The sequence below is a fragment of the Sinocyclocheilus grahami genome, unplaced genomic scaffold, assembly GCF_001515645.1.
Source record: "Sinocyclocheilus grahami isolate Dianchi unplaced genomic scaffold, SAMN03320097.WGS_v1.1 scaffold369.1, whole genome shotgun sequence".
Taxonomy (NCBI): Eukaryota; Metazoa; Chordata; class Actinopteri; order Cypriniformes; family Cyprinidae; genus Sinocyclocheilus; species Sinocyclocheilus grahami.
This window is the reverse complement of record NW_015505548.1, coordinates 305,823-320,297: the sequence shown is the minus strand read 5'-3', so window position 1 is coordinate 320,297 and position 14,475 is coordinate 305,823. Positions and strand designations below refer to the sequence as shown.

At 33.6% G+C, this 14,475-nt stretch overlaps 1 protein-coding gene across 1 annotated transcript in view; it reads right to left on the bottom strand.

Moving 5' to 3' along the window:
* The window catches only part of dock1 (dedicator of cytokinesis 1), a 270,237-nt gene that overhangs the window by 207,849 nt on the left and 47,913 nt on the right, over positions 1-14,475 (bottom strand). The window contains exons 12-16 of the mRNA XM_016230377.1: positions 13,377-13,516; positions 8,759-8,884; positions 8,143-8,267; positions 7,220-7,318; positions 6,072-6,144 (exon numbers count right to left, since the gene is read on the bottom strand). Of these exons, the coding sequence (XP_016085863.1) occupies positions 6,072-6,144; positions 7,220-7,318; positions 8,143-8,267; positions 8,759-8,884; positions 13,377-13,516 (563 nt within the window). The remainder of the gene's footprint in view (positions 1-6,071; positions 6,145-7,219; positions 7,319-8,142; positions 8,268-8,758; positions 8,885-13,376; positions 13,517-14,475) is intronic.

Here is a 14,475-nt window from a genome sequence, read left to right as displayed (position 1 = left end):
AAACGTCTTCCATTTAAGGGTTATGGAGGCCACTGTGCTCTTAGGAACCTTAAGTTCAGCAGAAATTTTTTTGTAACCTTGGCCAGTTCTGTGCCTTGCCACAATTCTGTCTCTGAGCTCTTCAGGCAGTTCCTTTTGACCTCATGATTCTCATTTGCTCTGACATGCACTGTGAGCTGTAAGGTCTTATATAGACAGGTGTGTGGCTTTCCTAATCAAGTCCAATCAGTATAATCAAACACAGCTGGACTCAAATGAAGGTGTAGAACCATCTCAAGGATGATCAGAAGAAATGGACAGCACCTGAGTTAAATATATGAGTGTCACAGCAAAGGGTCCGAATACTTAGGACCATGTGATGTTTCAGTTTTTCTTTTTTAATAAATCTGCAAAAATGTCAACAATTCTGTGTTTTTCTGTCAATATGGGGTGCTGTGTGTACATTAATGAGGAAAAAAAATTAACTTAAATGATTTTAGCAAATGGCTGCAATATAACAAAGAGTGAAAAATTTAAGGGGGTCTGAATACTTTCCGTACCCACTGTATATATATAAATATATATATATATATATAGATCATGGTTTATAAAATATTTAAATTGTTATATATTATCTAAATCTTAAAGTAAACTAACATTATATTATAAATTATAATAGTATATAAATTTATATGCTATCTGTTAATTACATTATTTTAATTATTTATGGAAAAATTTAATTGTATAAAAAATGTAATATGTAAAGTATATACATGTATATTTTTATTATATTTATTTTGTTAAATGTATACATGTAATACAAAGTATATTAATTTATTTTATATATTTGATTTCAATTATTTTATTTTTATTTTATTATTTATAATTATTTACATGAATGATTGATACTTAACAAAAAAAATTTAAAATAATAATTCTAATAATATGAATTGAATCTGCTTACTTCGACTTTGTACTTTTACTCTTCCCATAACATCGACAGTTGTATCAAACACAATCACACTGGTCTCGATCAGAGCGTCTCGAAGCAGCTGTGTCATACTTCAGTCAGACAGCACCTCTGAATGAGCCCGTGTGCTTCATCAAGATCTACAGCAGTGTCTGTCTGAATCTGACATAAAAAATACATCCCTGAGGAACTTCATCCCAACTGGGAATGTCAACACCAGCATATGAAGTCCCACACAAACATCTGAATCTCTGAACTCAACGCTGCCAACGCAGCACCTGCTGACAGAGAGTCAGAGAGGTGGAGAGGTCAGGAGACGACCACCACCACCATCATCATCATCATCATCACTAGATGATGTACCAGGACAAAGAGAACATGAGGGAAAGCAGGTCCTTATACTGCAGAAAGACTCTGACGGAAGCAGGCAGACTCAATCAGGAGGAGTTGATGTTTAATGCTCTGTTTTTACATTCAGAATATAATCTGTAAGAGAAAGACAGGCAGACATGTGGAGTACGACAGTGATGAAGATCCCTACAACTGATTCTCCCTGACATCTGACTGCCTGTCAGCATCAAACAGAACAAGAAAAAGGATTTAAATGCCGGTGTAAGCTCAGACGCCCACAGAGATCCTTACAAACTGAACAGAACTTAATCTGAACTCAATGCCAGTGTTTCAAAACACAAATTAATATGGAAACCCCTTTGAACTGAAATAAATATGAACATAAAAGAACTGAATTTGAACTGATCTGAATCTGACCTGAACTGAATCTAAAACAAATACCAGCAAATAAAATAAAATACAATACAATTCATTTTTAATAGTATTTAATTTTATTTTAACCAATACTAATTATTTTAGGTATCCAAAAACCAATACACATAACTTACTTATTTAATATTCATTTTATTTATTTTTATTTTATTACTTTTTGGTCAATGTTTCAAAGCATGGGTGACCACATTTGAACTGCACTGAAATACATTTGAATTTTAATAAAATCTGGAATTAACTTAATCTGAATTTAAATGTCAGCATTTTGAGGGTCAGGTGACATTGGAGATTTCCAAGTTTTCTATGTATTTCCTTCTCTTGTTCACATTTATTTGCAGAACCACATTAAATAGGGAAACCACTTAAATGCGCTAAAAGTTTGGGGTCGGGGAGATTTTTTTAATGTTTCTGAAAGAAGTCTCTTGTGGTCACCGAACCTGCCTTTATTTAATAAAAATACAACAGAAACAATAGAAAGTATAAAAGAACAGCATTTATTTGAAATGAAAATATTCTGTAATGTGATATATTCCTTTAATACCCCTTTCTATCAATTGAATGAGTCCCTGCTTAATTAAAGTATTAGTTTATTTTAAAGAAAAAAAAAATCTTACTGACCACAAACTAGCTAACTTACTGAACTTAGCGAAATAACTTCCTTTTGTGATCTGGGGGTATTCCAGAAAGCAGGTTGTGTGCCATACCCGGGTATGTTTAAGGGTAAGTAAGCGGATAAACTCAGCATCCGGTTCCAAAAGCGGAGTTAACTTTCAGGGTATGGAAGTAGCTACAGCAACTTATTCACTAAACATAACCTGCTCCAAACCAAAAACTGTGGTTAAAATTTCAATGTATTGAACTGTGGGCTAACTGTATTGTTGCATCCACAAAAACTTTAAAAATGTGACATTTCAGCACTTTCTAGACAACAACTGTGCTGAGATCAGCAGCCGATGTGTGAAACTTTGATACTGTCATAGTGTTTATTCTCAGCTCAGCTGACGAGACGTTTATTTGCTCCAGATTGTCTGCTTGTGCTAAATGATTTTTATTACATCCTCCGCCCAGCGCCTGGCAACCAGAGCCTGACAACGAGACTCTGCCCCTCTCATCCTGGCGCTGCCACGGCAACATGTGGTGGGCAGATGGAGCGGCGCGGCTGCCAGGATAAGGTTGAACACGCGCAGCTAAGTGTGATGACCGCAGCCGAACGCCAGACGCCTCTTGGCCCATAAAAAAACCTCTCAGGCTGCACAAACACGCCCATGTTCACTGCCAATATGATTCAGAAACTCAACACACAACACACAAACAAACAGCTAGTAAACACAACTTCAGAACTGCGAAATAAACTCCAGTTATACATTGTCTGAATAGGTTATGAGTGGTTTCCTCATGGTAAACTCATCACAATGCTTAGGTGCTTTGGGTGGTTGTCATGCCATTTCATGTGGTTGCTACGGTATTCAAAATATTACAGTGTGCTGCTTTGTGGTTGCTAGGGAATTCTGGGTGGTCGCTTGGGCACTGGTATGTTGCACATTAAATAAGCCTTGGATGAGTGTATACTGCCAGTATAATGGGTTAAATAAATGATTGTGTATATCATGTGTAATACTAGTCTTCCAAAAGCAGAATATTACCCAATTAAAATGCTCAGATACATAAAATATTTAGTATTGGTTATAAAATAAAACAAATAAAAAAATTAATCAGAAACAAACTAAATTAAATATTATGCATATTGGTTTTCAGATACCTAAAATAATTAGTATTGTTTATAAAAAAAACTAAATAAAAAAATACAATAAAAATAAAACGAAGACAAAAAATAAATAAAAAATATAATATTTACAAAAACCAAATAAAATTAAATAAAAGTTGTGTGCATTGTTTTCAGATACACTACCGCTCAAAAGTTTGGGATCACTTGCAAATTTCTTTGGTTTCCAAAGAAAAACACATTTTCATGCAATTCACAAACAATTTTATTCATTTCACAAACAATTAAAATTAATCAGATGACTTTTAAAGAATGATCCACATTTGTGCATAGAGGCCTATTATTAGCAATTGTCAGTCCTCTGCATTAATCTCCTTGAAGTTAATCATTTTATAAGGCTAACTGATTATGAGAAAACCCTTTTGCTATTGTGTTGCACAGCTGAGAACTGTTGAACTAATGGAGCAAACAAGGGAGCATGGCATTCTTTAGGTTAGTTTAGTATCTTACACTGAACAAAATTATAAACGCAACACTTTTTTAGCCCCCATTTTTCATGAGCTGAACTCAAAGATCTAAGACTTTTTCTATGCACACAAAAGGCCCATTTCTCTCAAATTGTGTTCACAAATCTGTCTAAATCTATGTTAGTGAGCTCTTCTCCTTTGCCGAGATAATCCATCCACCTCACAGGTGTGGCATATCAAGATGCTGATTAGACAGCATGATTATTGCACAGGTGTGCCTTAGGCTGGCCACAATAAAAGGCCACTCTAAAACGTGCAGTTTTATCACAGCACAATGCCACAGATGTCACAAGGTTTGAGGGAGCGTGCAATTGGCATGCTGACTGCAGGAATGTCCACCAGAGCTGTTGCCCGTGAATTGAATGCTAATTTCTCTACCATAAGCCGTCTCCAAAGGCGTTTCAGATAATTTGGCAGTACATCCAACCGGCCTCACAACCGCAGACCACGTGTAACCACACCAGCCCAGGACCTCCACATCCAGCATCTTCACCTCCAAGATCGTCTGAGACCAGCCACCTTTCTTTAGTTTGTTTACAGGCTCAAAATGGCCAGAAAAAAAGAACTTTCATTAGAGACCCATCAGTCTATTGTTGTCCTTAGAAAGGAAGGCTACTCAATGCGAGAAATTGCGAGGAAACATAAAATTTCTTATCATGCTGTAAACTACTCCCTTCAGAGAGCAGCACAAACTGGCTCTAACAAGCACAGAAAAAGGAGTGGGAGGCCCCGATGCACAACTGTGCAAGAAGACAAATATCTGAGAGTGTGTAGTTTAAGACAAATACGCCTCACAGGTCCTCAACTGGCAGCTGCACTAAATAGTACCCGTCAAACACCAGTGTCAGCATCAACAGTGAAGAGCCGACTTCAGGATGCTGGACTCCATGGCAGAATTGCAAAGAAAAAGCCGTATCTCAGACTGGCCAATAAAAACAAAAGACTGAGAAGGGCAAAACAGCACAGACATTGGACACTGGAAAACTGGAAGAAGGTGTTGTGGACAGATGAGTCCATGTTTGAGGTCTTCGGATCAAACAGAAGAACATTTGTGAGACGCAGAACAAATTAAAAGATGCTAGATCAGTGCTTAATACCTTCAGTCAAGCATGGTGGAGGCAGCAGGATGGTTTGGGGGTGCTTTGGAGGTGGTAAAATAGGAGATTTGTACAGAGTGGAAGGGACCTTGAGGAAGGAAAGCTATCACAAGATTTTGCAATGCCATGCCCTGTGGACAGCACTTAACTGGGGCCAATTTCATCCTACAACAGGATAATGACCCAAAACACACTTCCAAAATGTGTCAGCAATATTTGAAGAATAAGCAGTCAGCCAGAATTCTGACTGTAATGGAGTGGATCCCAAACTTCTGAGCAGTAGTGAACATAACATATAAAAATAAATTAAAAATAAAATATTCAAACCATGCATTCTTTCCTTGGAGGTTTGATTGTGTTTTAATGTTAAAATAATGGTATTTAATGTTAATATCTGATATTTTAGTGACAAAATACACTAAAGTTAGTGGAAATCCCAATATTAACATAAAATATCAAAATATAAAATAAAGTACAAATACAATTTTTGCTTTGGCATTCAGGGTGGTTGTCAGGGTGTTGCTAAGCAGTTGCTAATGTGTTCATAAAGTTTCTTGTGCATTGCTAGGGAATTCTGAGTGGTTGCTAGGATGATGTGAGGTATAATTCCATGTCTGTAGCACAAATGGTAAGTGATGAGGTGTGTATTAAAACGTTTCTTCAAATAACTAACCCTATGTATGAGCAACAGTAAAACCAAGCACCACTAATGCACACTTAACAGTCTATTCAATGACTGCAAACTCATTCAGATGCAAATGACTCTGTAATAGTCTAAAGTTACTTTGATAACCCACTGAGATACAAAGATAAAGAACGCTTGATATTATTTAAAGAGGTGTGAAGCACGACAGCACCAGTGAAATGTGCTTCTGTCTCACACATGCTGTGACCTCAAAAACACTTAAAGTTTACTAGAGTGAGTTTCCAGACCACTGCTGGGTTAAACAGCTCTGAAAGTGCTCTCCTGTGTGAGCGTGTGCTCAACTCACAGTCCTGAGACGATCGGTGCTTAAAGGTGAACCGCAGGTGACTCCTGTTGACGTCTTCAATCGGGATCGCAACCTGCAACATAGGATATCACAAAAAAGATTAAGTTAATGCAGATAGAAAGAAACTAAGACTAGAAAACACCTTAAAGGTCTTGAATATTAATAAAAGACAAATATGGATCCAAATAGACACAGGGTGCAGTCCTTGTGACCTTTACGCTGAACTTTATTCTTATTTAAATTGTTTAAACAGTTTCAACCGTGTAACCCTCTTTTAGGATTTTAAATATTTAAAAGGGTCAAATCATGCATTTTTGCCCTTTGAAGCTTGATTATATATATATTAATGTTAATATATGTGACCCTGGACCACAAAACCAGTCTTAAGTGTAAATTTTTCGAAATTGAGATTTATACATCATCTGAAAGCTGAATAAATAAGCATTGATGTATGGTTTGTTAGGATAGGACAATATTTGGCCGAGATACAACTATTTGAAAATCTGGAATCTGAGTGTGCAAAAAAATCTAAATACTGAGAAAATCACATTTAAAGTTGTCCAAATGAAGTTCTTAGCAACGCTCTTCTTAATCAAAAATTACGTTTTGATATATTTACAGTAGGACATTTACAAAATATATTCATGGAACATGATCTTTACTTAATATCCTAATGATTTTTGGCATAAAATAAAAATGTATAATATAATATAATGTATAATTTTGACCCATACAATGTATTTTTGGCTATTGCTACAAATATACCCCAGCGACTTAAGACTGCTTTTGTGATCCAGGGTCACATATGGTATTCCAATATTGGGAAAAAATTCCAACATTAACATAAAACAAAATAAAATAAAATAAAAGTTGTTGTAAATACAATTAAATTACATTTTATGAGTGTTGGTTTTCAGATACCTAAAAAATTTGTAGTGTCAGAATTAAAGTAAACTAAAGTAAAGTAAAGGTAAAAGCAAAACAAAACAAAACAAAATAAAATATGGACTTTGGAAGAAATTGCACACCTAAACTTTCCCAGAATACATTTGTCCTGAGTATTTTGCCTCTACTTTGGCAAGTAATATAAATGACTCTTCGCTTAATGTAGCAGACATTACATCTGACACTGTGTAAGTGATGTTCACCTTGATGGTTTCAAACCAGCGAGGCTGTTTGACCTGGTAGTAAATGACCGATTTGTACTCCAGAATACCTTCATCACCAGCTCCAGGAAATATCACGTTCTAGATGGCAAAAATAAAAATAAATAAAAGGCTATTAAAAACATAAGACATTTAAATCTTCTAAAGAGGAGCCTGAGGCCATTATATTGATCATTTTGTCATTGCACATTCATGCTGACCAGTAAAACACAATCTGTTGCACAGATTAATTTAATCTGACTCTTTGCCAAGTTCAGAAGCTAATTGAGATGAGAAATGACAGATACGAGATATGAAATATTAAATGACAAACTATGTTCTACCTGCTGGAAACCATAAGGTGCCCATATGCTGTGAGGAGCAAAAAAAACAGCATGCTTTTTTGTACTTTTTTATTTCTTGCTTTTGCACACAGTGAGGGTCATGCATTCAACACAGTCACACAGCTGGCCTGTCAAACCCTGACAAACACACATACATGCTACAGCTGACAACCACCAATTATGAGCAATAAGTGACCAGCCACCCTACAGGCACAGGACTGAGTGCATGATAGAAAGAAAGATTATGTTTATTTACATAGGGACAGTACAACAATTTGTTTTTTAATAATTCTGAAATTATTTAAAAAAAAATAAAAATTATAATATGCATTATACATAGAGAGTATAGCATAAGATAATTTGCATCTCGGGTCCATAAAAAGGATTTTCTTAAAAAAAACAATGAAAAAAAACTACGTTAACAACCCTACACTGCTAATATAATATAGCCATATACACTAATACATAACTTAGAAAAAAAAAACCTTGCAACATGTAAATATAAAAAATACATTTTAACATACTGAATCTGGATCATTCATTATAATGTGTCTCACACACAAACTGACTACTATAGATTACCTCGAGTTTCTTTCCATCTTCATCATGTACAGACATGCTGACCTCCACGTTTTTAGGTGTTGTCTTACTTCCTTTATCAAAATCCCCCTGAACCAGCGTCACGTAAATGTCATTCCGAACATCACCTGCAAAAACATGCACAAGGTCTCAGCTTCGCTTATTAACAGGATCGATGTGTGATCTACAACTAAAAATAGACAGTTTGCAATACAGACCATAGATTTTTATTAGGAAAACACACAAAAATAGCTCAAGCAAGTGCTGCTTGCACATCCATAGGTCATAATCAGTATTTTAGAGTGTTGATTATACTTGGAATTAAATTATAGCTGCTGTACCTTTAATAGTTCTAAATGTAAACGTTGTGATTTGATCATTTCTGCATGTGAAATGAATATCAGCAACAGCCAAAACATGAGAAGGATATAACCATGAGGATGTTGATATGTAAATGTGGATAGTCATATTGGAATGTCCATCATGATGATTTGCAGCATAGTTTTCATGAATGGTCTGGTTGAACTATTCATTGTCACTGTTGTATGTTAACTAATTCAAAGAGGAGCAATAAAATCCTGTTTTTATTGTAAATACATTTCAGTTTGATGATGGATACCTGGCATGATGATTTCTGGGAAGCCCATCTTGCGAGCGACGGCGGTGGAACGGTCCACCAGGTGAGGGAAATCTTTCCGGATCTGATGAATATCACCTGGAAGCAACTTCAGTGTGACCCACAAACCTGAGGACCGGAGGAACAGACTGCAGTTAAACACACAGAGAGAGATAAACGCTGCCTATTTGTGCTTAACAGCTCACGGGAACGTAGCTCATTTTAATATCTCATTATTAGTGATCTACAAAAAATAATTAAGAGCACCGGATTAATTTAATTGCTGAGAAAATACCTGCAGGAAGCAGAGCGATGGTGTTATTTAAAGTTTAGGGATGAATTGTGCTGTGAATATTTTATACTAATACATTAAAGATTAAACTGAGCAATCTGAGCAAATAGCCTGAGCTTTTAAAAATCCATAGAAGAAAAAATATATATATTTTGTTTTATAATTTTTATATTATATATTAATTTTCTATTTTATCTCCAAGTTCTCATTATTGTAATGAAAAATAAATCCTATTTATTATTGAAAGTAGAACAAAAATACATTTTAAATAAACTTAAAAGTACACATCATGAAGGTATTTGTTGTGCTGAATTTAAGTTATACTTATTTTATGAGAAATTGTATTATTAATATTTGTAATACTAATATTTCCATTAAGTGTATATTATTCCACTTGTATAATAATAGGTATAATAACAATAATGTAAAATAAATAAAAGTTTATATCATAATAGTATTTGTTGTGCTGAATTTAAGTTATGCTTAGCATAAAAATAAATATTTTACATTAAGTGTACATCATGTTATTTGCATAATAATAATAACAACAACAATGACAAATAAGGACAATCAATCAAACAAACAAATAAACGAATAAATAATAAATATTAAGTATACATTATTATAGTGTTTATTGTATTAAAGTTGTACCGTTTTAAAATAAAATAAGAGAAATCTGAGGGTAATATGTGCTTAACTGCCATTAAAACAGACCAATGCTTGTTAATATTTGCTAATATTTAAAGGCTAATATCTGATCATCTAACTTTGCGCTCAGTGAATGTCTTTTACTTTTTAAGATCCTTTATACCCATAATGCTTTGCATGTCGCCTGAATGCCTCCATCCTAAATCGTAAGTTAATTGGTCTTAATGACTCCACCTCCATTACCCTCACTGCTGTTCCTGATTAACCTTGATCATAAATGAGAAGAACCTCGTCATATCTGACTGATCTTAGATTATCCTGGAAGTTTATGCTCCTTCATCTCAATGTACTGCTTGTGATAGCAGCTTTTCTAATGCTAGGAATCACAGGAAGGATGGATTATATCTGTGGCGTTGGATTGTGATGTGATCTGACAGCAGTGCATCCAGACATATTCGCTTCCCATTCTCCTCAGCACGAACCAATTCTCATGCTTGTTAAACCCAATTCAACTTCAACTAATTTTGCTCAATAACTCTGTCATTTGTAAGATTCAGGCCCCTTTAGATTGTGAAAGTCTCTTGGCAGGAACTCAGTTTGATCATATCTGGGACAGTGTCGCTCTCCATCTCCTCACATCAGTTTTATCTTCCTGTATTTTTTACTTTCCACACTTTAACTAGGCTACAAAACGAAGCTGCAGATCATTAACTCCAGCCAAATAACCATCTCAGCTTTATTTTGAATAATGAACATTTCTTTACCGTACATGTAGAATTTTTACTGTAGGTTAAGACACGTCATAAGAGAAACCCTCTGGGAATGTAGGGCCCTGGAAAATCGGTTTTATTTTATATTTCCCAAACTTTTTTCTGTTTTAATGTTTCTGAATTCAGTTTTAATTGTTAAAAAAAATAATCAAAAAACATGTCTAATTAATTGAAATCATGAAACATACAATACCTGCTGAATTTAAGTTATACTTATTTTATGAGAAATTGTATTATTAATATTTGTAATACTAATATTTCCATTAAGTGTATATTATTCCACTTGTATAATAATAGGTATAATAACAATAATGTAAAATAAATAAAAGTTTATATCATAATAGTATTTGTTGTGCTGAATTTAAGTTATGCTTAGCATAAAAATAAATATTTTACATTAAGTGTACATCATGTTATTTGCATAATAATAATAACAACAACAATGACAAATAAGGACAATCAATCAAACAAACAAATAAACGAATAAATAATAAATATTAAGTATACATTATTATAGTGTTTATTGTATTAATTTAAGTTGTACCGTTTTAAAATAAAATAAGAGAAATCTGAGGGTAATATGTGCTTAACTGCCATTAAAACAGACCAATGCTTGTTAATATTTGCTAATATTTAAAGGCTAATATCTGATCATCTAACTTTGCGCTCAGTGAATGTCTTTTACTTTTTAAGATCCTTTATACCCATAATGCTTTGCATGTCGCCTGAATGCCTCCATCCTAAATCGTAAGTTAATTGGTCTTAATGACTCCACCTCCATTACCCTCACTGCTGTTCCTGATTAACCTTGATCATAAATGAGAAGAACCTCGTCATATCTGACTGATCTTAGATTATCCTGGAAGTTTATGCTCCTTCATCTCAATGTACTGCTTGTGATAGCAGCTTTTCTAATGCTAGGAATCACAGGAAGGATGGATTATACCTGTGGCGTTGGATTGTGATGTGATCTGACAGCAGTGCATCCAGACATATTCGCTTCCCATTCTCCTCAGCACGAACCAATTCTCATGCTTGTTAAACCCAATTCAACTTCAACTAATTTTGCTCAATAACTCTGTCATTTGTAAGATTCAGGCCCCTTTAGATTGTGAAAGTCTCTTGGCAGGAACTCAGTTTGATCATATCTGGGACAGTGTCGCTCTCCATCTCCTCACATCAGTTTTATCTTCCTGTATTTTTTACTTTCCACACTTTAACTAGGCTACAAAACGAAGCTGCAGATCATTAACTCCAGCCAAATAACCATCTCAGCTTTATTTTGAATAATGAACATTTCTTTACCGTACATGTAGAATTTTTACTGTAGGTTAAGACACGTCATAAGAGAAACCCTCTGGGAATGTAGGGCCCTGGAAAATCGGTTTTATTTTATATTTCCCAAACTTTTTTCTGTTTTAATGTTTCTGAATTCAGTTTTAATTGTTAAAAAAAATAATCAAAAAACATGTCTAATTAATTGAAATCATGAAACATACAATACCACAACAATTTATTAAGTTACATTTTAGGGCCCTGTGAAATCAGCTTTATTTTTCACAAATTCTGTTTTATTTTTCACAAATTCTGTCTTCCTGTATTTTTTACTTTCCACACTTTAACTAGGCTACAAAACGAAGCTGCAGATCATTAACTCCAGCCAAATAACCATCTCAGCTTTATTTTGAATAAGGAACATTTCTTTACCGTACATGTAGAATTTTTACTGTAGGTTAAGACACGTCATAAGAGAAACCCTCTGGGAATGTAGGGCCCTGGAAAATCGGTTTTGTTTTATTTTATATTTCCCAAACTTTTTTCTGTTTTAATGTTTCTGAATTCAGTTTTAATTGTTAAAAAAAATAATCAAAAAACATGTCTAATTAATTGAAATCATGAAACATACAATACCACAACAATTTATTAAGTTACATTTTAGGGCCCTGTGAAATCAGCTTTATTTTTCACAAATTCTGTTTTATTTTTCACAAATTCTGTGTGGTATGTTTTAATGGTCTAATTAAATTTCTGATAGCGAGAAATGTCTAATAAATTGAATTCATTAAACTTTAACAATTTAATAATTTATTTTAATGATAGGGCCCTATGATTCTGTTTTAATGGTTAATTTAAAATTTAGTAATGAAAAGTTGTCTAATTTATTGAAATCATGAAACTTATAAAATTTTATAACAATCTGTTAAAAGTTAAACAGAAATAAGTTTGAGCCCTATGAAATCTTTTTTTTATTTTTTTTTTATTCCATTTTACTTTGTGTTTTCGGTTTTAATTTATTTGGATTACATTTTAATGGTTTAATTACATGTAAATAATTTAACAATTTAATAATTAATTAAAATGTGTACAGTAATATGAAATTCTGTGTTCGTTCAAATTTTTTCCAGATTTCCAGATTTATTATCCAAAATGGCTGCAATTATATGAAAGCATAAAATATTAACAATTAAACTGATCTTTAAAATGTAAGGAAATAAAAATTTAACAATTCATTTCATTTTTGACAAACAAAGTGCCGCACAAAAGAGGTTTACTGTGAAAATAAAAGCATGGAAAGAAAAATTATGCAATATTCCTTAAAAAATGTTTTAGTAATTGTATTGACCATGTGACCACTGTACCACCTCAGATTCATTTAGCTGCAATGTTTAGGTGTTGATAGCGTTGCCATAGAAATGCATAATTCCAAGCCCAAGGACGTGAACAGCTCCAATTAGAATGTCATGTCTCCAATTATTAATGTCATCATAATTATAACGCATCATAAGATACACGATAATAGGGTTTGTTTGGGTTGTTTTTTTTTTCTTTTCAAATTAAGTGTTGAAATGCTGCTTAAGTGACTCTCAGAGCAGCTCTGGAGATGAAAGGTGTTCACCCCTGTGACCTTTACCTTGACCTTTGTGATTGACCTCTTTGGCAGCGATGACCTTGTTGATGACGGTCTGGAGGAAGTCGTTCTCGCCCGCCACCCTGGGTGAAAAACGGGAGATGTTCAGCTGCCTGTGGCGAATGGCGTCATCCAACGCTAGCCTGGAGTTCACACGCGACAGGCAACACGCCAACGGGGAGGAGAGAGAGAGAGAAGGAAGAGAAAGAGAGAAGAGTAGTAGCCACAGAGAGCCAGATAAGGGTGGACATGAGCAGAAGAAGAGATGGATGAAGAAAGCAAGAGGGAGAGAGAGGGAAGACACCAAACAGTGATACAGATACCATGACAGGGACAAAAGCCATTTTGTTAGCAAACAGTAATGCGGGATGGGTGACAGAAGAGACAGAGAGAGATGCTGTAATTTCAGAAATCACCCTCCATCTCACCCAAACACAGATGAAGTCACTGCCTCTATAAAGACCCAAAACCTAGTGAGCTGCCTTAATAATAAAGATATAAAAAGGCACACTACAGATGAATGATACCTAATTACAATAGTAATTATAGTAAAGCTAAGCAATTATAGTACATAATTCATCCAAGATGATGAACAGGGTAAAATGTATTGATTATAAATAAAAATGTACTTATATTTGATTAATACAATTAAATAACAAATATTATATGAATATTGTATTATATGAAAATGTATTTACTCAATGTAAAAATGTAATTCAATTTACTTACAAATATTAATTTATTATAATTGTCTGGCCCATTTATTATTATTATTATTATTACTATTGCATAATATTATTATTAAAATATATTATATTCCATATGTAAATTGTTATATTATATATAATACCATATATATCAAAAAAATTATATTATTATTATTATATCAAATGTAAAAATTGTATATATATTTTAAATAATATATAACAACATACCATTTTTAACTTTCATAATCATTAATTATTTATTATTTAGACATTTAAATTTGTATATTATAATGTAAAAATATATTGTATTAGTTATATTGTATTATTATTTAAACATTTCTATATTATTGTTGATAATAACAAAATAATTCATTTTAACTTGAAATAATTCTTAC